Raw genomic sequence first — 23854 nt, 5'->3', positions numbered from 1 at the left:
TTGCTGAGGATGCAGCCCAGGCTATCCTTGGGTTTGCTGTGTTGCTGAAGGTGCAGCCCAGGCTATCCTTGGGTTTGCTGTGTTGCTGAGGATGCACTCTCCTGCCTCTACATTCTGAGTGCTGGAATCAGATGTGCACCACCACCTCGGTTTGATGGTAACTCCTAATCCTTCCCATGGCAACCACACAGCCCATCGGTCATTGTTCACAAGTCTCCAGTCATAGACTGAGGACAGGACGGCATTAGCAGTTTTGTCCACTGTTTTGCAGCCCTACAGAACACAAAAAACATGAACCAAAGGTTGGAATTGCTTGAAAACCGTTGATTGCCCTCTGACTTCCACACCCAATGTGCCTTTACAGAAATTACAACTATTTGCCTTTTGGTGCCAAGAAGCCCTGTGTCTCCTTCATCAGTTCCTGGGGAGACCAGACATTCAGACTGCACTGGTCCAATATGATGGAAAAAATGGCTGACCTCTTGGTAGGTGGCTTCTTAGGCAGATTGGGAAACTGGGGACAAAGATAGGATTTTCTATTCAATCGAGGTCTGGACCTCAGGTTAAACACCACTGGACTAGGAGTTATTATATTTCATGCCTTCTACTGTGAGGACCCAGAAGATTGAGGATGTTTTTCAAGATCCTTGGGATTCAAATCAAACTATCAAACATGCCGTTTACTCTTCCAGTGCCCAAGAGGCAGTTGATTACACATCTTCCAAAGGCGGGGCCGTGAAGGCATCTCACAAAGTTGACATCCTGGCTCCAACTAGTCCTTTCTCCTACTCTCACATTCTGTCCCCTGCCCCCATCGCGAGTGTCAGTGGAGAAGGGAATCCTCTAGTCTTCCACAGGCTGCCCACAGCCCCACCTGATGACTCTTCTCTTAGCACCTATTCCACTAGGACCTACACTAAGGACAAAATTACATCTCCCTCCTTTTTTCTCCACACCCCGACTTCTGTAAGGCAAAGCAGCGTCTCCAGCTGTGGGATTCTAGACATTGGGGAGCTAGACTCTGAAAACAGCCCACGAGGCTTGGCTAGGCTCACACAATGTGGAAGCCACAGGCTTTGTAAGGCTGATCTTGTTTATTCTTCAGACAGTGTAGATTTATTTCATCACTAAGAATAATGACAAGACAAACCATAATATTTCCTACAGGTATAATAGCCTTTAGCACTCTTTTCTAATTCCTTGCTCAGCGTCAATAGCCCTTCGTGGCTTTCACAACCATGTTTACTTCTCCCTTTGGTGGATGTGTAGATGGCTCATATTAATTTCCTATTTTATGAATGAGAAAACTGAACATAATGAGATTAGTTCAGGAGCAAGTGGCAGCCAGGATGTGAACCCGGGTAGCCCAAGCCAGAGCCCAAATTCTTAGCTTCTTCCTCCATCCTAAAGTCTGCTCTTCTTATATTGGAGATGCAAATTAAGGAGCTTGAGTCCTCTTGCTCCAGGCTTTGGTGATGGTAGGAAACGCAGCTTTGGTAAATTCTAGCAAAGCAGTAGGTAGATGAGCGTTTCCTTTTAGAGCTCATTTTCCTCTGGGCTGCTGAGTAGAATCCTAGAATTTAGGCCTAAAGAGAAATGTAAAATTACCATGTATATCAGCATACAGCCACTGCCCTGTTCCCTGCCCCAAACCTGATACACTCAGAGAAGTGAGTGACTTTTCGATGCCAGCAAGATTACATCACTTTGTAAAATTGACTTAAATATTGATTTTGGAGGTTTTTAATAATTACACATAAAATTTTAAATTATTAAATATTTCTCATGATATTAGGTTTTCCACACCGTAGGACACAGAACGATGCTGAGGTAGGTAGGAATGGATCTGAGTAGTGCAGGAGAGGATGCACATCTGGACCCAAGGAAAGGAGGGATCAAAGTAGGAACACAGCAGTGTTTCCAGGTCAAGTTCAAAAGGTGAAGGGGCTCTTCCTATCTTCAAAATCAGAGATAAGGATAGGCACTTCCTGTTCATCGGGTGTGACAACCAGTGAGGTCTATGTCAAAAGTCTCATGGCTCTGTGGTTTGTCTTCAGGAAGAAGGCATCGAAGAAGTGAGGGAGCTGGTCAAGGTCTCCGAGGAGGCACCGGAAGAGAAGATGAAGACTGTGCTCTCTGACTTCATCTGTCAAAGCAGGTGGGTGACATGTCAGAGCTGAGCTCAGACGGACACAGCTTTAATGACCTTGAGAAGTCAGCTGCTCTCACAGGCACTGGATAGGCACTTCATGGTGTTGCATTAACTCTTGGCTCATAAACAACTGAAAGAGAAGCCAAAAGGGAAAGCCGAAACAAGACACACCCACTGCTCTGATTCTTTATACAACAAGAAAAAAGCTTCTCACAGCGCTATAGCATTAGCACCAAGTCACCAGTGTGGCCCACATTAACAGCAAGGGACTTTCATAGCAGTAAAAATGGTAGGAGGGGCTCTCTGGGGGCCTTTGGAGGCAGCTCACCCCATGTGGGAGCAACTTGGACCGGCTTTTGTAATTAACTCAGTCAAGACAAGCAAAAATGAGAATTTGCTAAAATAGGATTTACTGAAAAGTGAGTGGAGATTAAATTATATCAAAGGTAAAAACCAGTGAACACTCTGCTAGACATGTGTGTGTTCCTGTGTATATGTCTATCTTCATATATTTACGTACATATGTATGTAAGGGAAGGATTAAATGTGTTGTTTGTGCTGTTGCCATTTGCTTTCATTTTTTTTTTCAGCATAAAAGCATTATGAAGCATGAATCCTGCCGTGTGCCAAGTGCCCTTTATAATTCCCTTGAAACACCTTTTTAAAAGCTTTACAATCTCATATCTCATGTTGGAAAGTATTGGCAAGCGAGTAATAGCTCAATAATTCTTCTATGCTATGGGAGCACCTGAGGTGATAATTAACTGTCCCTCTTTTTCTTCAAGTTTTCAGTCAACTGAAGGAAAAAAAACAAACAAACCATCCACGTGTGTGTCAATGATCAAAACGGTGGTTTGATAGTTGGTAACTGTGGGTTTGAGGGAGCGGGTTGGACCTGAGGTCAGATTAGAATTCTTGCTTCCAGTGAAAGCGCAAGCCCAGTCACCACAATTTGGATGCAGAAAACTGTATTTCCATCAGCCTCTGTGATAGGAGAGGTTCTAAGCAGCTAACATGTCTGCTGGAGCTCACCCATCCTGGAGAGTGGGAGGCATTCCCTGCACTGCTATTAAGCACAGGAATGCAATGAGAGTACTCCCATCTCAAAATATAATCCTCCTGATTGTTTGTAAAAAAAAAAAAAAAAAAAAAAAAAAAGGAACAGGAAATGCGGCTTTAATAGTATCCCCCAAGAGAATCCATCAGGGTTCCCGACAGGCGCCAGGCAGAGCCCGAGTGTGGGGTCTCTTGTCTTAGACTCCCCTATGTAGGTTTCCCTTGTGATAGTTCTCACCACAGAAGGGCCACATGCTTGTTGCACAATATGTCCATCTGTATCCCTTGCACAATATGTCCATCTGTATCCCTTATTCCATACTTCTATTATGGATATGACATTAAAAGATACATTTTCAATTTTCTCTATATTCCCACTTTCAGAGAAAAGAGATTAATTTGTTCTCTTGGACTATTTTCCTCTCCGTTGTAGACACACGTCCTCTCATACACACACTCTTAAAACACTTTGGTTCTTCATAATGAAGGCAGACCTTTTCCAGTGGGTTGCTTCCACGCTCAGTAATATATGGTAGGCATCTTCATACACAGATACAGCACAAGTTTAATTTGTCTTTAACAATAGTTAATTGTTCTGTTTGTTATTACTCTAGCAAATAGTCTATAAGTATATTCATGCAAAATTATGTCACTATTTTTGGACAAGAATTCTAGTGTAAATTTTAAATCAAATTATGCGATGTTAAAAATGTTCATAGGTGCTATCAAACAGTTTGTAAGAAATAATCATTTACTTCTACAGCAGCATTCTTCTTCTATACTCTCCCATACCACCACTAATTTTGCATACTGTTAATTTTATAAGTGAAGTAGCATTGCTTTTAAAATTATTTTAGCCATCACTAAAGACAATATGTTACTTCTGTAAGATTTTGAAGCCATTTACATTTCTTCTTGAATTGCATTCATACCCTTTATTATTTTCCTTTTTAAACACATTTTAAAATTTCATCTCCAAAAATGTTACTCTTCAAGAAGGTGAGGGGCATAGCTCAGTCTTAATTCTAAAATATCTGCTTTATATGTAATATTTGAGAAAAGTCTTGGTGTGTCTTAAATATGTAAAGCTCTATTATATTGTGCAAATTTGTCATGAATTTTGATAGCAGTTGCAGTGGGTATGTATGAAGTGAAATTCATAAATCTCCCCAAAGTAACACAGGCCTGGGTATAATTTCCAGCCCTTTTGGGAGGGTGGGGTCTATTAGAAGCATCAGCACACCTGTGCTTAAACCTAAATATACAAACCTTGGTTCTGCGGCTCTATCAGTTTTCCATTGTGCCACAGAGAGTAGGTTTGTTTGTTTGTTTGTTTTCAAATTTCTGGAACCACACAAATGGATTTTCACTAAGTAGGCTGCAAATCGGATGTTCTCTTTCAGGGCCTTTGTCTCTGAGGCAGAAAAGAAGTCAAAGATGGCGAATCAAACCACGTTAGATAAGAAACGACTCACACTCTGCTGGCAGGAGCTGGTATGTGGAAACCTATTTATATTTTGAATGGAGTTAAAGCATGTGATTTAAAAATAAACTTCACAGATGGCACATAGGTCATAGGGCAGCCGAGGACAAGGTTTAAAGAGCATATTTTTCTGTAAGGTAGAGACAGCAGTGGGAAACGATGTGGGCTGGGTAGGAAAGGGTTCACAGGGTGATCTGGAAGCCCAGGGGCTCAATCTCTTATTCAGATGGTGTCGTTCTCACCTCACTCCCCAAACACCTTGTTTATTTCTTCTGAAATTGGCCTTTTCCTAAAGCTGTTAGACCGGGCTAAAGAAATGGCTGGGCATTTAAGAAAAAATAAACAACTCTTCCAGAGGACAAGGAGTTTGATTCTTAGCTCTGAGACAGAGGCTCACAACTGTCTGCAACTCCACTTCCAGAAGATCTGATGCCCTCTTCTGGCCTCAGCCCGCACTGCACATGATGCGTAGACATGCAGGCAAAACATGCATGTGGAAAAATTTTTAAGGCTGGGTCACTAGATTCTTTCACCTTGATGTCTGTCCCATAAACCAAGAAGCTAAACGAAGTAACAATTCTCCCCTCCTCAGCTCCCCATTGAAAATCCTGCTAAGCTAACTAAGGACAACACATCGAACCCCTACTCCATTCTAGCCAATGGACAGGACATTCTTCACAGTTATGTGGAGAGCGGGGACTGACTCTGATATGAACTCTGTTGCTCCACATTTGACCACCTCCCCTTGGTGGGGAGGCCTGATGGCACTCAAAGAAAGAATAAGCAGGCTACCAAGATGAGACTTGATAGCCTATGACCATATAGTGGGGGAGGAGGTCCCCCTTGGTCATAGACCTAGGGGAGGGAATAGGGTGGAAGTGGGAGGGAGGGAGGAACAGGAGGATACAAGTGATGGGATAACAATTGAGTTGTAATCTGAATAAATTAATAAAAATTAATAAAAATAAAAAGAAAATCCTGTTAAAGGTGGCCAGGACTTCTTGAGGACTGATGCCCCTCTGTGTCCTGCCTACGAGCACCATGTTTGCAGATGTTTAAGTGTACCTTGTAGAGAGCTCAGTCCTTTTGGAATGAGTGATGGCTGAGAAAGGCCAGCCCAAGTCAAACACACCCTGAAATATCTGACTGGGAAGCTTCAATGCCAGCAATAGCACTAAGGGACATTTGCATGACACCGTGATAGTTCTGCCAAGAAAAAAAAAATCCGTCAGTATTTGACATGGGGGACGGTCATTTAAAAGATATGAGAAGGATTCAGAAAGATAAGTTAAAAAAAAAAAAAAAAAAGATTACAACTATCTAATCCAAGTCCAGAGACTGAACCATGTGCCTGAGCTCGCCCTTCACTTTTCTTTCTAGAACACTTCTTTTCTGTCCCCCAGGATGTCCAAGGGAGCTACCTCCCATCATCTCTAAGATCTCTCTGCTTGGTCCTTCCTCTGGTCCTCTACCTGACGTTACTGTCTATGCCTTCTCTCCACTGCTGAGCTCTGTCTGCTTGCTGTCCACCAATCCTGGCTGGACCAAGCCCACAATGTCAGCATCTCAATAGTGCCCTGGATTTGTTACTCTTCTCACCACAGTGAAGAAAACCTAGGAGAGGAATAGTTTATTTTGGTTCAGACTTTGTAAGGGGTCAATGCTCAGTCATGGCAGGGCAGGCGGGTGGTGCTCATGGCTGTGGGAGCATGTAGCTGGGGCTCTTCACATCTCCTTCGTAGATCATGAAGCAGAGACAGAGTGTTCAATGGGCTTCCTCCTTTTTATCCAGTTCAGGAGCCCAGCCCAGCAGATGGTGCTATGTGCATTCAGGGTGGGTCTTCTCTCCTTCTTAAGCCACACACACACACATACACACACACACACACTGAACGTTGTATCTCATCAATGCCCAAGGTATTCTTACCTAATCAAGTTCACCATCTTAGACTCACATCTGCCATCTGTAGAGCAATATATCATGTCTCCTTATGGAACCCGTATATCCTGGAACGTTTCCCACTCAGCATCTTCTACTGACCTCCACCTTTTCCAACCTCTCTATCCTGTATTGGCATACCCAGCAATACACATTGATCCAACCAGAAGCCTGGGTGTCAATGTTGACTTTTTAATCTTTCACCTTCAACAGTCAGTGCTACCCCAGATCCTGTTGATTCTGTCCCTCAAGCATTCTAGAACTTGCTTCACTTCCCTAGCCCCTAAGAATCTCTGGCATAGACGGAATTCCTCTAGAAAAATAACATTCAAGTGATCTCTTGTTCTTAGCAAATCACTGAGGTCTGTCAATAATCATAGGATAAAGTCTAAATTCTCTCTGCGCAACATATAGAGCTGTGAATGACCTAGCATCCTGGCCTTGTCCTGTGCCTTTACCCAGGAATTGTGCTCCATCCAGCTGGACGCTTGTACTTGTTTATCTGCACATGCGATTGTTCCCTCTGTTGGGACTGTCATTTATTTTCTTATTGACTGATGAATTCTATATGGGTCAGCTCAGATTCAGGTCCTCCAGGAAGCCTGACTTCACCTCTGTCTGATCTCATGCTGCTTTATACATTTATCTGCATATAGTGCTTTCATTTAACAAAAACATCAGAGGAAGCATCATGTCCAATGCGAGTCTCAGTGCCTGGCAGACAGTGGGTACCCATCCTTTCAGTCAACATAACCATAAGGCTTCTTGTGTGTCAGGCATGGACCAAGTGTTAGGAACACAAAGCGGAAAGAGCTTAGTGTTTGCCTGTGAGGAATTCATACATGCACTGGCTTATTCATTCCAAATTTAGCACCCTTCGTGTGCCAAGGATGCACTGTATGTCACTGCTGTGTGATAGTAGCTCTGACAACACTGATTGCTCAAGATAAGGACAAGTCAGGAGCTCCCTGTCCCACTGGTTTCTATTGTAGCAAGAAGACAGAGTGCAGATGGGTAAACAGCACTCATATTGGAAGAGTCCCATGTATGATTATGCAGGGAAACTCCAAAGCCACAGTGAGCAGGAAAATAAATGTCAAGATATAATACAAGGGTGCTGTTTAAACTGAAGCAATGTGGAGGCTAGGAAGAGGTTTGAGCAATAGTAAGGTCCTCGTGTGACAGCCTTAGGGTAGACCTCCCGAGGAGTTGTGAGCCTGGGGCGCAGTGGGAGTGGAGAGAATGCTATGAAAAGAAAAAAGAAGTAAGCACACACCCAACTCATGGGGCCTTAGAAGGCACTGTAAAGAGACTGTGGTATTTAAACAAATCCCAGAACTGAGAACCCCATAGGTAGAATGGATGAATAAAAATAAGTATTTTCTTCGCTTCTTTCCTCCTTCCCTCTGTCCCTCCCTGTGGCCCCCTCCTCCTCCCTTTCCCACCTCCTCTCTTTTCCTAGCTTGACATGGTCTCATGTAGCCCGGGCTGAGCTCAAACTTGCTATGTAGTTGAGGATGACCTTGAACTACCAATTCTCCTTTTTCCATCTCCCTCCCTAGTACTGGGATTGCAGAGGGATACTACCATGCCTGGGTTATAAAATAATTGTTTGGTATTTAAAAAAGAACTCTAGTGACTCTTCCCATTTCTCAGATGGTACCTTGGGCTGGAAGCATCCTTCATACTTCTAGGATGAGAAAGTGACATGCATTCTGGACTGAGCTGGAGATCAGGCCCAAGAGCTGTGTGATTTTTTTTTTTTCACTTTAAAATGGAAATACTGGTACTCACCTCCTAAGATCACTAAGAAGAGTAATGAGAGAATGTGGCATAGAGTAATAACATAGTTTAGCTGTCATTATTAAGCCTTAGAAACCTTAGTTCAGATACTGTGTCAGAATTACGTGGCCGGGACAAGTTTCTGCACTTTCTAGGTCTCAGCATCTCATCTATCCTCCAAAGGAGAGATGATATGGTCTCCACATTCCTATGTAATTGCTATTCAATAGTCAATGTGCACAATGTCAAACCCAAAGCCAGTCATGTGTGAGGCTTCGTGTGTGCTTTGAAACATCTTCAGGATGCTCTGTCAACAGGGTAGTGTTTGTTGTCCACACTTCTAGAAAGAGCTACATCTTGTCGTTTTTCAGAAAGCAATGGCCAAGGAGGCTGAAGGGGTCATTCAACAACAGAAGAAAAAGTTATCTCTTGATGAAATGATCCGTGAAGCTCAGAATTTTGTGGAGAAGATCCACTTCCTGGTGGATGAGGTAATCAACTCTACAGGCAAAGCCCGTTGGGAAGATGAGGAAGAAATCTTCCCGGGTGGGATGAGCAATATGAATGTTTGCTTAGTGATGGAAGGAGAGCATGGATCACTCTATTGATTTCTCATAAAGCTGGAATGTTCATTCAGTAGAGTGAAAAGCATGTTCCCTAACACAAGGAGCGTCCAAACAAGCATGTTGATGATGGGAACTTTGATTTTTTTTTTTTCCCAAGCATAATGTTCAATAAAGACCAATTTCTATTTTAGAGCTAGTTGTAGGGTACATTTTCTGGTGTCTTCTAGAATGATCTTTATAAAGGTATCATATTTGATTCTGTCAAATACCACCTCTTCCTTGAAGCCTACAGGTGTGGACAGACTTCCCATGCTGGGTTTTGGGGGGATGCTGTTGGGGAGAGGTACATGTATTTACTGCTCCCTTGGCTCTTGAATGTGATGATTCTCTTGTATATTATTCGTTCCCTTGAAAGTATATCAAGTAGTTAGACAGGAACGTTAGACAGTAGACAAGAGAATGCAGAAGGTTCAAGCTAGGCACTGGGTCTTCCTGTTTGTAACTAACCAGCCCAGTATCTGGAACACTGGCCTTTGCCTTTGGTTCCATATCAGATAGAAGGGATGGCTGCTCCTTTTCAATATCAAATGTGTGTGTCAGGAGTGAGCAAGACTGAGCATCTATGTCCACTAAGGCACTAGCCCTCCTCTTTTGGTAGGTACATTGGTTCAGAAAAGTACATTTTAAACACAGAATAATGGCACACTTGGTATGGATCCTTCATTTCCTTATTTAATGGCTCAATTTTGAAATTTCAATGAAGTTAAGTAGAGTTTCTCCAAGTGGCTGAAATGGAGGCAGTTATTTGGCAACTCGGTCTTAGGCACAGGACTCCTCTAGATTTATTTTCTGTTTTCTAAAAGTAACTGGGGAAAGACTCAATGGCATTAGTACACTTTTGTTGTCTTTCATTTGAATTTTCTGGAATGTTACATGGACCGAAGGAATCAGATGCTTTGAAGCTAAGTCAGTATCTAAATTGGAAAAGAATCAATAGGAATCTGTAGGGAAGCATTCATTTATCATATCAAGAAAAGCAAGCCATCAAAGATGCCCCAGCACAGGTCCAGAAACACATGCATTCTTACTTCATGGCCAAGGTGTTTCCTTCGCCAGGACGTGGCACTTCACTGGCTTGGCTGTACAGATGATTAAACACGTGCATTGTTTAACACCGAGGATCTGTTTGCAGAAGAAGGGTTCTTTTGGGAAAGGTAATCTCTAGAAACACATGCATTAAATACCAACCTGTGCAATCATATCCGTCCACCACACAGCCCCAGCACACCATCCCAGATGTCTTCATTTGGATGCTCAGTAACAATAAGAGAGTCGCGTATACACGCATTGCTGCCAAAGACCTGCTGTACTCCCCCGTCAGAGAGCAGATGGGCAAGCACTGTGGGAAGATCAAAACCCACTTTCTCAAGGTAAGTCTGCGAGAGACCAAAAGAAGACTGGTTTCTTTTCGTCCTGTGTGGCCTTGAATTTCTAGCGCATGTGTCCATGTCTGGAATTCTTTCCAGTGTTTTCAAAAACAGAGGACACCTGCGAGACCTCACGCTGCTTGGTCTAAATTTCATGTCAATGGTACTTCTAGCTTTCCCATTGCTATGTCTTCAGATGCATGCAGATTTCTATTTATATCAGTGTAATGGCCAATCTTAGATTTTTCACTCTGTTGATTACTAGTGAGACCAGACATTTTCCCTATTTGTTCCTCCTGTCATTTTCTCCTGTACAACTTTTCCAAAGCATCTTTTCACAGGAGGTAATATATACTTTTAAGTGAACCTCATCTATACAATTAATAATTAAGGTGGTGAACGTCTTGGGAATCTGAGGCATTTCAAGGCTAGCCTGGGCTGCAGAGTGAGTTCAAGGCCAGTTCCACAACTTAATGAGATGCTGACTTTTTTTTTTTTTCTTAAAAAAAAAAAAAAAAAGAATGGGACTGGAAAGATGGGTCAGAGGTTAAGAGCACTGCCTGCTCTTCCAGAGGTCCTGAGTTCAATTCCCTGCAACTACATGGTGGCTCACAGCCATCTATCATGTGACCTGATGCCCTCTTCTGGCCTGCAGTTGAACCCGCAGGCAGAGCACTGTATACATAATAATAAATTTTAAAATCTTAAAAATAAATAAATAAAAGGAATGAACATGTGCAGTAATGATGAACTTGCTTAACACATGCCAGGCTCTATGGTTAACTCCAAGTGCAGAAAGAAAAAGATACAATGAAAGACAGAAGAAAAAGAAGGAAGGGAGGGAGGGAGGGAGAAGAAAGAAGCATTCTTTTGATATGAATATCAGTCATACTAGATTTAGGGGCCATTCTATTTCAGTACAGTCATGTAACCAATGACATCTGCAATGCCCTGCTTCCTAACAGGGTGACAAGCCTACTACTGAAGATTAAGAACTAAAATAGATGAATCTGGGAGGAACATAATTCAGCCCATAACCGAGTTCTGGGCAAATATTTACTGGCCATGTGATCGTGGACACGCAGCGTAATAGTTTTCATCTGTTTAAAGAATGTTTGTTCTGCTTTCCACCCGCCACACGGATATGGCTGTGAGGGTTAAGTGGGTGAACTCAAGCAAAGAGCAAATACTCATTCCTCACACAGAGTGATCACTCCATAGATACCAGTGTTCAAACAACTGGACACCCAGCAACCCAGAGGATCTTTGTTAACCCCTTCAGAGCCAGTCAGTTGTTTTTGGCTGTGGTGCTTAGTCTGAGTGGGTTTAGAATCAAGTAGGAGATACACTCCACGTGTATCTGTGATTGTGCTTCCGGAAAAGTGATGTGGGAAGGCCTGTCCTAAGTGTGGGTGGCACTTTGCCTGCCCTAAGTGGCACTCTGGGGCTTCAGAGTGAATAGAAAGGAGGAAGTGGGGAATGAGTTGAGCATCAGAAATTCACCTGTCCCTGATTTTTGACTATAGACCTGATGGACAGCCACCTCACTTCCCTCTCTATACCTCCCAGCCATGGCTGACTGTAGGCCATGAGCCCAGATGAATCTTTTCCTGAAGTTACCTTTGCTGGGAACTTGGCACAGCAGTGAGAGAAAGAACTAACACAGTGGCTTTGCTTATTTCTTTCTGTCCTGCCCATAAAATAATTTTAACAATCTGCTTCTATGAAAACTGTAAGTGAAAGGGAGCAATATTTTCTTTTTTTACCCAAGTCATTCATACCAAATATCAGAGACTTTGTTTCACCTTCTCCCTTCAAAGAGTGCTACAGAAGCCAGAAAGATTTGTCTTAAAAATAGCACATCATTTCCAAAGGACCTGTGCTAAAAATACTAGAAAGTGGTATGAAGTTACTCTCTGCTAAATACTGTGGTGTATCCTGGCACCATACAAAATTAGAGCAAAGAGCAGCTGTCAAATCAAGCCAGGAAATAGGTTCAGCTGAGGTGGGAGAAATGCTTCCCCGCCCCCCACGCACCCTGCCTGTGTGTTATCTTTATCATTATGGTTATGGCTTTCCTTATCTGTATTTTCCTTTTGCTGCTGTGGCTGCTATGGATGTCTCCTTGAATTCAGTTGCTATGATGGGAGCATCTTGAAAGAATGATTCAGCAAAACTGGTTTGTTGTTGTTGTTGTTGTGTTTTTGTTCCTATTTTGATTGTCACCTTCCATTTCAACTTCCATTTTCCCCACCACTTCCTTTTATTCTTTCCCCCTCCCTCCTTCTTGAAATAGTAAGTCTGAAAAAAAAAAGGCCAAGATTATGGGAGGAGCCCCAGTTTCATGCTGCGTGGAGAATTCAGAAGCGGAAATCACAAGCATAGAATGTAAATCTCTAAGCCAGAAATTCCTCAGAGTTTATTCTGGGCCCCACCTATCCGCTCAGTAACCATCCTCTACACAGTCAAAGACCCGTAGGAGGTTGTGGTTGTCACACCGTGAAATCGTAGAGTTTCACAGTGCCCACGGGTCGGAAGATGACTGCTAGAGAGGGTCTACAGTCAAGAAGCATCCAAGGTTTTGAAGGGCAGATCTATCAGCTTATTGCCCCAGAGTATCTGTTTACAATTGTATTGGTTACTGTGTCTATTGCTGTGTCAGAATGCCTCCCATAGCAAGCAGCCTACGGGGGAACGGAGCCACAGTCCTTGATGGTGGGGCAGGGAAGGGATGCTAACCAGAGTGGGTCTGTGGCAGCAGGAGCTCGTACAAGATGCTTCTTGTGTTGTACAGGCCAGGTAGCAGAGATGGTGGGCAAAAACAAACGAGGAGACCATCTCTAAAGACCGGTCTTTTAGTTAGACTACAGAACCAACGATTCTGCAGCGCTCCCGAGCGGTGCCACTGGCTGGGAAACAAGTGTTCTTATGCCCAGGGAGGGCATTTTACTTCCAAGCTCTAACGAGGACTTTAATGGACCTTCTATTCTTCAGGCCCATTTGGGAGGTGGGTGAGACATGTGAAAGACTTGAGGGCTACATCTCATGCAGGATTCTGATGTTGGCGATCAGAACTGTTTCTAGACCTCTCCATTCTTATTTTGTTTTTATCCGCTCTCCATTCTAGTCTCAAAAGGTCAAATAAGTCAAACCTGGATGCATGAGAACACTTTTGATTCGGGAATGCTTGTATGGAAAATTGCTACGTTGTGAACTTTAGGAAAGTAGCAGTGGTCCTATGAGATACTTTTGCAGGATTTGAGTTGATTTTTGGTTCTCACTGTAAGTTCACACACACACACACACACACACACACACACACACACACACAGAATTTGTTTACTATGAAAGTAATAGATGCTTTCTGTTGTTTTTCATTAAAAAATAAAGAGTGTCCACCTACTTGGGAGGACTATAGCAACTAAGGTCTGGAGGCCCACAGGCTCAGCACCAACAGAAAGATGTATAGAAGCTCGCACTGTACCCTGGAGCTGCAGAGTCGGAATCTGCACTTTAGCTGGATGCTCGGAAAATGTGTGCACACACACACAGCATGTGTGAGGAGCAGAGTGGGGCTCAGCACAAAGCTGATGGTGCACTAGCTCTAATCCTTTCTTGCCCTGTGATGTTAGATACTTGTGTTTATTTTTCCAACATTCATCTTCTTTATTTCTAAAATATACTCGTGGAAAGTACTGCAGAATTCTTGTGAGACTGAATGAAACACTGTCTTGTTACAACATGCAGGAGACAGAACATTCTGCAAAAAGAAACATTAGGACATTATTTTGGCTAATCACAATATGTATTAAACAAATATGTGCTGCGTTCTTCTGGCATCAAACACTCTCTTTTAAGCCTTGGAAACATCATTGTGACGCACCAGACCAACAAAACAAAATCTGCCTTTGTGAATGAATGTCCTAAGGATGCTAGAAATAGCAGAAGAAGTGCTGGTACCACAACAAAATAATCTTGGGCTGACACATACACATCTGCACTCTCTTGTTCCATCTCTCCTCCTCCTTCTTCCTCCCTCCCTCCCTCCTTCCCTCCCTCTCTCCCTCCCTCCCTCCCTCTCATTCTATGCTCTAACTCAAACCCAGGCTTTTCCAGATGTGAATCAAGCAGTAGAGCACTGGATTGTATCCTCAGCCTTCTCAATAAATTTTTATTTGCCTGAAAAAGTTTTTAAATCATTAGATAAATGATAAAGGAAGTTATTTATCTTATTACATTTTTTAATTTTTATAGGTTGCAGATTAGTTGCCTTTATCCAAAACAAAGTGTGTTGATTTGAGTTTTTAGCTGAGTAAATAATGGCACCCCTCTTCCTAGAGATTGAACCCCGCTTCCTCTGCATACCAGCCAAGGATCTTGAGCCTCACTGGGTCCTGTGTCACTGATGTGAGCGCTTCTGGTCCGAAGGCTCCCTGGACCATTCTTTTGTTTTTTTAGACAGGCTCTCTTTGTGTAGCCTTGGCTGTCCTGGACCGGGCTTGCCTTGAACTCACAGTGATCTGCCTGCCCCTGCCTTCTGAGTGCTGGGATTAAAAGCATGTGCCACCACACCCAGCCCTCTCTGTACCATTCTTGACGCAGCATAAACACTCACTTTATATGAGCTTCTGCTACCACACCTATGTTTGCCCTTCCTTCTTCCATCTCAGATGCTTCCTTGATTGGTCCTTCTCTAGCCATTGAGAGCATGTTCCAAGACACTCAGTGGGGGCCTGACATGCAATTACAATATACACACTATTTTACCTGTAAACATACACCTGTAATAAATTTTAATTGACAGATTAGACGTTTACAACAACAGCTAATAATAAAATGGAACATTCATAACAATATACTATAATAAACCTCATCAATAACGTATCTGTGAAATTTCCCATTTAATACTTTTAGATCACAAGACACTGAATGTGCAGGAGGGGAAATGAAAACTGAGTACAGAGACTTGTGCATTTATATCTTTAATAAAAGGCTAGGACAAGGGGGTGCTCCTTTCCTTTCCTTTAGACCAATGTTTCTCAATCTTCCTAATGCTGAGACCCTTTGATACAGTTCCTTATGTTGTGGAGATCCCCAACCATAAAACTATTTTATTGCTACTTCGTCACTGTAATTTTGCTGCTGTTATGAATCATAATGTAAATTTCTGATATACAGGATCTCTGATATGCAACCCGCAAGTGGGTCATGACCCACAGGTAGAGAACTGCTGCCTGAGACTTTTCTCACTTGTATTAGCAACTTCTCACGCTGCTATGACCAAATGCCCAACAAGAAACAACTTGAGAGAGAGGGTTTGTTTTGGCTTACAGTTTGAAGCCACACAGTCTTCCACAACCGGCTGGGAAGGCATGATGGCGTAAGCATGATGCAGCAAGTCATATTCTGTCCACAGTCGCGAAGAAGAAGAGACATGAATTCTCCTATTTAGCTCACTTCTTCCTTTTCCTCTTTATTCACTCCTGTAGCCCAGCTCATGAGACTACGAAACCCACATTCAGAGTGTGTCTTACCCTCACTCCTGCCACTTAATCCTGTGTAAACACTCTGACAGACACACCCAAAGGGCCATTTCACTAATTGGTTAGATGTTTATTAACCCAATTAAGTCGATAATAAAAATTACCCACCCATTTCTTGAGTGTTGGGATTTGAGCTGTTGGAGGACCTGGCTGAGCCTCGTAGCTGATGCTCCCTGGCACTGGTCCACTGGCCAAAGGCCAGCAGTACTTGCAGTAGTTGTTTGATTGAGTTGTTCCAAATCTGTTTTTGGAACCTTCAGGGCAAGCTACAAAGGCAAACAGCCGTGCTCAATGTGGAGTCAAAGCCTCTCCATGGGTGCTTTGGACCTTGTCTGAAAAAGTTCTGGCTTGTGGTAATAGGACTTCACAATCCTCCACAGACAGAACTCGGTGTAGGAGGGAAGTTGCTCAGGGGCAATTCTAAAAACTTGCTGGGAAGAGGCATTTAGAAGAGTCAACAGACTCTGGGGAAGAGCCATGTCTTAAGGGTCATTGGCTCTGCTCAGAAGCACTGAGCACAGCCACAGCTGGTACCTGGAACTATGCAGCTGTGGACAGAGAGATCTCAAAACCTGGTGACTAGGAAACAAAAGAGGCATATTGAATACATCAATCTCTATCCTTGTGGACTTGGGGCATATGAACGCCAACAAATACATTTGCACACACACTCACACTCAAATGCATACGCATACATGTACCCACAAACCACTCCCTACTCCAACAACAACAACAACAACACACACACACACCATATTACATCTGAGGCCATCAAAAGGGGAGGAAGCAGAGAGCTTAGGGAGCCTAAAGCCACAATGCCTGAGGAGGATGAAGGATCTGAAAATGTCTACCAGGCAGAAGGGCCTGGGAGAGCAGGCAGGACTTCCCTCCCACAGCATGGGATGGGAGAGTAGGGCAGGCCATCCAGAGTAAAGTGAAGGGACAGAAACTCCAGTTGCAACCCCAGTAGCCAAGGTTCTAGGAAGGCAAGTCGAACTGAAGAGCTTGAAGAGGCAGGCTGAGGGAGGGCTCAGAGCCAAGAGTGTGTGTGCGCATTTGGAAGCACCAATCCTGGACTTCAGACTTGGGTGTGTCAGTTAAAGACTAGGAGAACACAGACGCTTTCCTCACCCGCATGTTCAGCCCAAGTGACCCAGGACCTGGCAGTGATATCAGAATGCACGTTTAAAGCCTCAGGCCTCCAAACTGAGGTCACCTTCTGGAGCTGTGTAATGTGACAATTTGGGCCACTTCTTTCAGTTTTGTGAGACAGACAGAGCTTGTGGGTGGGGGTGGAGGCAGAGGAAGGATGGCCCTCTGTACAAACCTCGAGGTGTATGTCCAGAAAGAATCGCTTTTCTCAGAATAGGGTTTCATGGGTGCCGTCTGGTGATAAAACAGCCTTCCTTGTCCTCTCTCCCAGCTTCCTGGGAAACGGCCAGCTGGCTGGACTGTACAGGCAAAAGTTGACATATATCTGTGGCTGGGCTCCATCAGATACTCCAATGCCGCTTTGGACAACTTGCCAGTGGGCTATGAAGCAGAAATGCCCTCCAAATCATCTGGCACCCATCACCCTCCATCAGCCCTGCTATACCAAGGTATAGTGCCATGGAGCAAAGCGGGTCAAGAGACGTCTCTGGTAAACAGTGGTGGGGACAGCATTCCATACATTTGTGTTGTTTTAGTTGGGGCCAACGCCATCGCCTTCCTCAGTAAAATTACCGAGGATGTTCTCTTCCTAAATGGGAAGCAATGGCTCAGTCAGACGTGTTATACCTGGACTAAATTTTATGCACAAGTAGAGAGAGAACAGTGTATTTCTGTGTAGATGAACTGCATTAAAAAATAAGTTGCTTTTTAAGCAGAAAGTTCTTGTTGTGATATGACTCAAGAAATTAAGGTTTCTTTTTTGTTTTTGTTTGTTTGGTTTGGTTTGGATTTTTGTTTGTTTGTTTGTTTGCTTTTGCTTTTTACACAGCACTGAGATTTGGACCTCATACACAGGCCTTCAGTGACACAGTACAAACTGGTATTGGTGACATCACCTATGTTTCTCCAGCCCAGTCCCTGGCTTGACTTCTTTATACAAAGGCAGCATATTTTATGGGATTATTTAATCCATATGGTCACTTTTATCAGCAACAGTATGTCTACATTTCAATAACATTGTAATTCCATCACAAATATTAATACCTTGCATTTGTGTTCTGCTCTGTTTTCAAATCACTTAACTTTTGCGTTGCTGAATTTTAACTTTTTTGCTGCTAAATTCAGACAAAGCAAATTGCAGTTTTACCTTTACTTCTACTGAAGTTGAGTTTTGAGTTGAGCCAAAGCTGTGAGCACTGCAGACACACCAAATCTCTTCTGTTTCATGACATCGTTGGGTGTCAGTTGACCTTGACTGGCAGGGTATTCCAAGCAGCTCCATCGTGAGAGAAAATGGGGTTCTGGAGATGTGTATACAGTGGTTCAGCTCCTAGAGTCTGCACTCAGTGTCAACATACAGTGTGTTACTTTAAGGGAAAATACATAGCACAAAGTGCCAAGCACCTCACCGTACATGCTACACACAAGATCTCATTCAACCTTGAGAATTCTTCCATTCACAGATGGGGAGAGTACATTTCTGAGACTCCCGGCAATGGTGCAAGGTCACCCATCTGCTGAAAGGTTGGGTAAACCATCTCCAAACACCACTTCCTTATCTGCCTTCCTTTAAACCCCTGAGAGCTTTAAGCAAATAAGACCTACATCAAGTTAGCTTCTGTAGCTGTTGCTACAAACATTCACACAGGGGCAAAGCCCCAGACACAATCACTGTTTCAGCTACTAACAGCCCAGAGGAGAGGAAAGAGGCTTTTCTGAGGCTTGGAGTTGCCATGCAGCATGTTGTTTTCATGGAGTTACCTAATGACCTTCCGCTGAGCACTGACATTGCTGGTGTTGGCTGCCTTCCACACCGACTGGTGAATTTTATGCTCCAGAGGATAGCCATTCAGCAAATAATTACCTTGCATCTCTATATGGAAGGCATGGTGGAAAACATGGCAGGGGGTGTAGGAATGTGCAAGAGGTGATCCTAGCTTCAGGTAGGACATCCAGGTGTGGCTTCGATAACCACAGGGGGCAGGAGATGGGGTGCCACAGCATGAGGAATCAGGCTAGGCATCTCCAAGGAACAGAACTGGTAAGAGTCAAAGTTTCTAAAGAAACCCAAATGTAGGCTAAGTAAATGGCACCCCCTGGAGTTGTGCGTCATGACGTGTATGTTGTTCCAGTTGGAAGAGCCACTAAAAGCTCAGGATTAGTCATCTTAGGCACAGTAGTGGGCATTCTCTCAAGGGATGAGACCTCCCCAAGTCTGATTGAGAAACCTGCTGGGCTTGGTAACGTGAAGTAACACGTGGCTGTCTCCCTGCTGACTCCAGTCAGAGTGTCCCCGTGACATCTGCAGTGCATTGCTTTGCTTACTGCTGTCATTTTCAGGGACTCTCTTGTCTGCGGTACCCAGCCTGTCAACATCAGAGTTAATTGGTGTCTATGGAAACAAGGAGGGCATCAGAACTGAGCCCAGAAGTATCACATCTCTCGTTCCACTGACTTGCTCTGAGTTTGCACAGCCTTGCATTGTGAGAACTGGCATAGACTTAATTGGGCAATGTGCACAGCTCAAGTTTCCCAATTGCCTGCAGGATTAAGATAGGGATTGAAAAAGTTGCTATATCTGTAGGCTTCCTGCTGTTCCTCACGTAAGCCCAACAGTGCCATCAGGAAGAGAGACAGAAACGTTCAGGTCTCATAACAGTCTATGAAGGAATTAACTTTGACATCATGCCTTCCCTTGTTCCTCCACACTCTGTCTGTCAGAGTCAGTTTCTCCGTCATCCACATAGGGCTGCAAGGTCTTTCCCACTCCTCGTTTGTAATCCCTCCACCAATGTGTAGCACTCTGGCCCTACAAACCTTCACCTACAGGGGGCACTGTTGTCTCCTTAGATCCATCCCTTCTGTCCATTGAGAGCTTGACCTACAATTTTATCCTCCTGGTGTTTTACTCTGATATCATCTGTTCCTATGCAAGTGCGTGTGTGCACACACCCATAGACACACTCACTCCTCTTCAAGAGTCCTCTGTGTCCTATGGTACTTTTCAATGCTTTGTGCACATCTACAAAGTCTGAGGTCATGTGACCACCACCACTGTCTGTGACACTGACTTCCAAATGACCCGATGTTACTGATTTGTGAAATGGACTAATCCTATATCCTTGCTATGGCCACTTGAGGCTTGCGTCCCTGCCTATCAAATGCTACCACCCTGAAGCTCTCTGCTCAAAGGCCACAGCCACCTTCCCAAGATTCAGCTCCCTTGTATTTGAATGTGCTTTGATAACTATGAACCGGTCTCTTGTGCATACATAATCTTATTTCACAGGAGCAGTTTGTTGTTTTCGGGTTATTTCGCCTTTTTCTTTCCCACCGTATATTAGACTCTTGAGATCCTGCTGTTTTGCCATGTACACATCTAGCATGCTACTTCTATTTGCTCAGCCAAGCTGCCTGCTGTTGCTCCTGTCCATTTCTGCTGCGATGGTACCCAGCTTGCTACCAGCTGCTCACCATCACCACCGTGGGCAACATTATAGCAGTTCATAGGAACATCACCTCAGCATCTTCAGGCCACTTCCCAGTCAGTGCCCGGCACCGTCCTCCACAGCCCTGAGCCTTCCGTGACAGCCTTATGAGGGGTTATTATTAGCCTCCATTTTACAAATGGCTGCATCCAGGATCCTGTGTGGACACGTGTGATTTACGCCTAGCAGCTGCTGGAGGGGATTGATGAAGGCTGGGAGAGTGACTGCCTGTAGGGTATTTGTGTTCTTATTTGAGTAAATGGAACTATTTCACTGGGCACACAAGGGTTCCTACATAGCAGTCCCCATGCCAGCACAAAGACATAGATTATACTAACACAGAGATGTGGAAATGGGTGGGTAAGGAGGCAGAGGGGAACAAGTGGAATATGAAAACAAGAGGTCAGTTGGAAGAGCCAGTGATGGTGAGGTCCCATGAACCAAAGAATGTGACCAGCTGATCTGTCATTCTCCACTGAATGCTGACCTCCTCCAACCTGTCTCTCCCTTCATGTTCCATCCTATCCAGCACGTGCTCACTCCTGCTTTTTGTCCCCTAGACCCTTTGGCCCCGTCCCTCACAACTCTCAGCCACACTCTTCCATCACTGTGATCTGGTCTTCATCTTCTGCGGGCTCAAGGGAGCTTCCAAGGACGGACAGGGACTGTCTTAGTCCCCTCACTATCAACGGTGCCTTAGAGATCAAGACAAAAGCTCTGTCACAAAATGCCACTGACTAGCAAAGGAGAAGAATGGATGGATGGATAACATGATACAGATTTGATTGAGTTTATTAAAGTAAAAGCTATTTGTAAAGCAGCCTTATACACCGGTGTATGGGCCTGCATATGCACGTGTGCGCATGCACGTGTGCACACACCCACACACACAAGCGTGCACACGTATGCACACACACATGTAAACAAGAGATTCCTAGTGAAGCATGCTATTTCTCTAAGCTTGTTTAAACATTTTAGGGGGAAAGGTGTATCTTGGAATTAGGCAGAAGAAAAATCTGGGCTCTGTAGACTTGGAAAGTTATGTCGTCTACTTTTGGGTCATTTTCCTCATCTGTTAGTGGGGAGATAATTGCACATTTCACATGGGTATTGCAATGACAATTGAGAAGCACAGTGTGGCAGAGCCTCAGGGTGGAATGTGTGCTTCTAAAGCACTTGGCACTAGTACCCTTTCCCTGTCTTCACACTTCCACCTGGCCACGGAGGAGGGCAGGCCTGATACCACTGCTGTCTGTAGGTGGCTACACAGCCGCCTGTCACTTGCAGACACACATTCGCACACACTACTCCTAAAAGCCTATTAACACTTGCCCTTTCCGTAATTTCTCCACAGCCCAGCATGTCTTCCAGCTGAGAGCACACATATACCAAGCCCGGGGCCTCATTGCAGCTGACAGCAATGGACTTTCAGATCCCTTTGCCAAAGTCACATTCCTGTCCCAGTGCCAGACCACAAAGGTAACCAGAGAACCCAGCTGGCAGCCCCCCCCCCCCCCCCCCCCCCACCTCCTGCTGCTGTAGCTGCTGCACAGCAGAGCCTGGGAAAGAAAGATAAGGATTATTCTCAACCCCGCCCACTGTATCTCCCAGCGCACAGTCTTTGAGAAGCAGAAGCCAGTGTGGGGCAGGAAGAACAGCAGGGAGGAAAGATCTGTTGGTCCCTTTGAGGCACTATCCTAAAGCAGATGGACAAATCTTAAAGCTGAGACAAGGGCAGAAAAGAAGAACAGGAAGTGGAGCCTGGCATGCCCTGGGCACCTGTAGGAAGAGCCTGACATGCCCTGGGCACCTGCAGGAGTGCTGAGCATCATAGTACAGAGTGAATGACAAAGGAGAAGCCATCATAGACAGCCTTCCTGAGACTTGAGTCTGTCATCACCTCAGGGCACCTGCTGGGGAGGAAGGGTTTAGCTTTCCAATCAGGAAGTTCTAAACTTTGCATTTACCAGCTAAGGTGCTTCTTAGAGATGTGTGTCAAGCCCTCTCCCCTGGAGAACACCCCTTGGTGACAGGTGCTGTGGTACGGGAGATGGGCAGATGGTCGCTTCCTCTGCCTCCTCCCTGTCCCACACATCAAGCTCTAGCTAAACTCCTGCAGGCTGCTTTCATCTCACTAGATCGCACTCACCAAAGCCTTTCTTATTCTTGAGTTGTCGGCTGGGGAAGGGTAAGATCATATAGAATTGGCCATCTCAGAGAGGTGGGAAGCAAAGAGATGCAAGTTCACCTTCTGGTTCGTCTGCAGCTATGTGTCTCCAGGCAAATGGATCACTGGACCCCAGTTCTGTCATCCTAAAACAGAGCTGTTGTGAGGAAGTGGGAAGTTAAGTACACAAGTGACTGATGAATGGCAGCCATTACACTGGCTGATGTCAAGAGGGCACATTTATTTCCCCAAGACAAACCCTACAACCCAACTGATGGATTTAACTATATTTTGATTTGTCACAGAGAAACCAAGGGAATGATGGGAACAAGCGCCAGTGCCTGTGAGGTACCTGTTCTGCACGGGCTCTAGGAGACGGGGAGTCTGGCAGACCCTGCTCCTGCATAATATATGATGCAAACATGGATGTGGTCCTCCAGGCAGCAAGGCTGGTTGTACTGTGCTAAGCCCCATGCACAGAGCTGAACAAAAGCCTACAGGAGCCACATGGAGAGACAGTCTCATCTGTCTCAGCAAGACCTTGGGAGGAAAGTGTCTCTGTCTTCATTCATTGTCTAATGGGAACAAGAAGGCAGGAGACCTTCCTCTCTGCTGTTATTTGAGAGGGACACACACAGCAGTGACTGTGCACTAGGGTCCCTGAGAGGGGCCAGGAGATCGCACTGTCAGTAAAGTGCTTGCAATGCAAGCCTGAGGATCTGCGTTTAATCACCAGAGCCCAGGTTAAAAGCCAGGTATGGTGGTGTGCAACTTAGTACTAGCACTGGGCGGTGGGGGATGGGGGGGGAGGGAGGGTGGGTGGAGATGGGCAACGGGCAGCTAGTGGGGCTTACTGGCTAGCCAGCCAACTCCTAGGTCAATGAGAGTGCTTGTCACAAAAAACAAGATAGATAGATCCGGAGGAATGGTACCAGAGATTGCCTTCTGGCCCTTACCACATACATGTACGTATACATGCACATGCACACATGGGCACCCCTACAAACATAAGTGGAAGCGCGTACACACACACACACACACACACATGCACACACTCGCACGCACGCGCGCACACACACACACACACACACACACACCA

General features: G+C 44.6%; 1 protein-coding gene across 1 annotated transcript in view; it reads left to right on the top strand.

The window, feature by feature from the left end:
- Fer1l6 (fer-1 like family member 6) overlaps positions 1-23854 on the top strand; it is a 118064-nt gene that overhangs the window by 32724 nt on the left and 61486 nt on the right. Inside the window, 7 exon segments of the mRNA XM_051160546.1 lie at positions 365-485; positions 2058-2158; positions 4612-4702; positions 8784-8903; positions 10256-10408; positions 17372-17549; positions 21943-22067. Coding sequence (XP_051016503.1) covers positions 365-485; positions 2058-2158; positions 4612-4702; positions 8784-8903; positions 10256-10408; positions 17372-17549; positions 21943-22067 — 889 coding nt within the window.

This window comes from Acomys russatus, chromosome 17 (assembly GCF_903995435.1).
Source record: "Acomys russatus chromosome 17, mAcoRus1.1, whole genome shotgun sequence".
NCBI classification, from domain to species: domain Eukaryota; kingdom Metazoa; phylum Chordata; class Mammalia; order Rodentia; family Muridae; genus Acomys; species Acomys russatus.
Note: the sequence above shows the minus strand (reverse complement) of the source record. Positions and strands in the feature narration are given on the sequence as shown.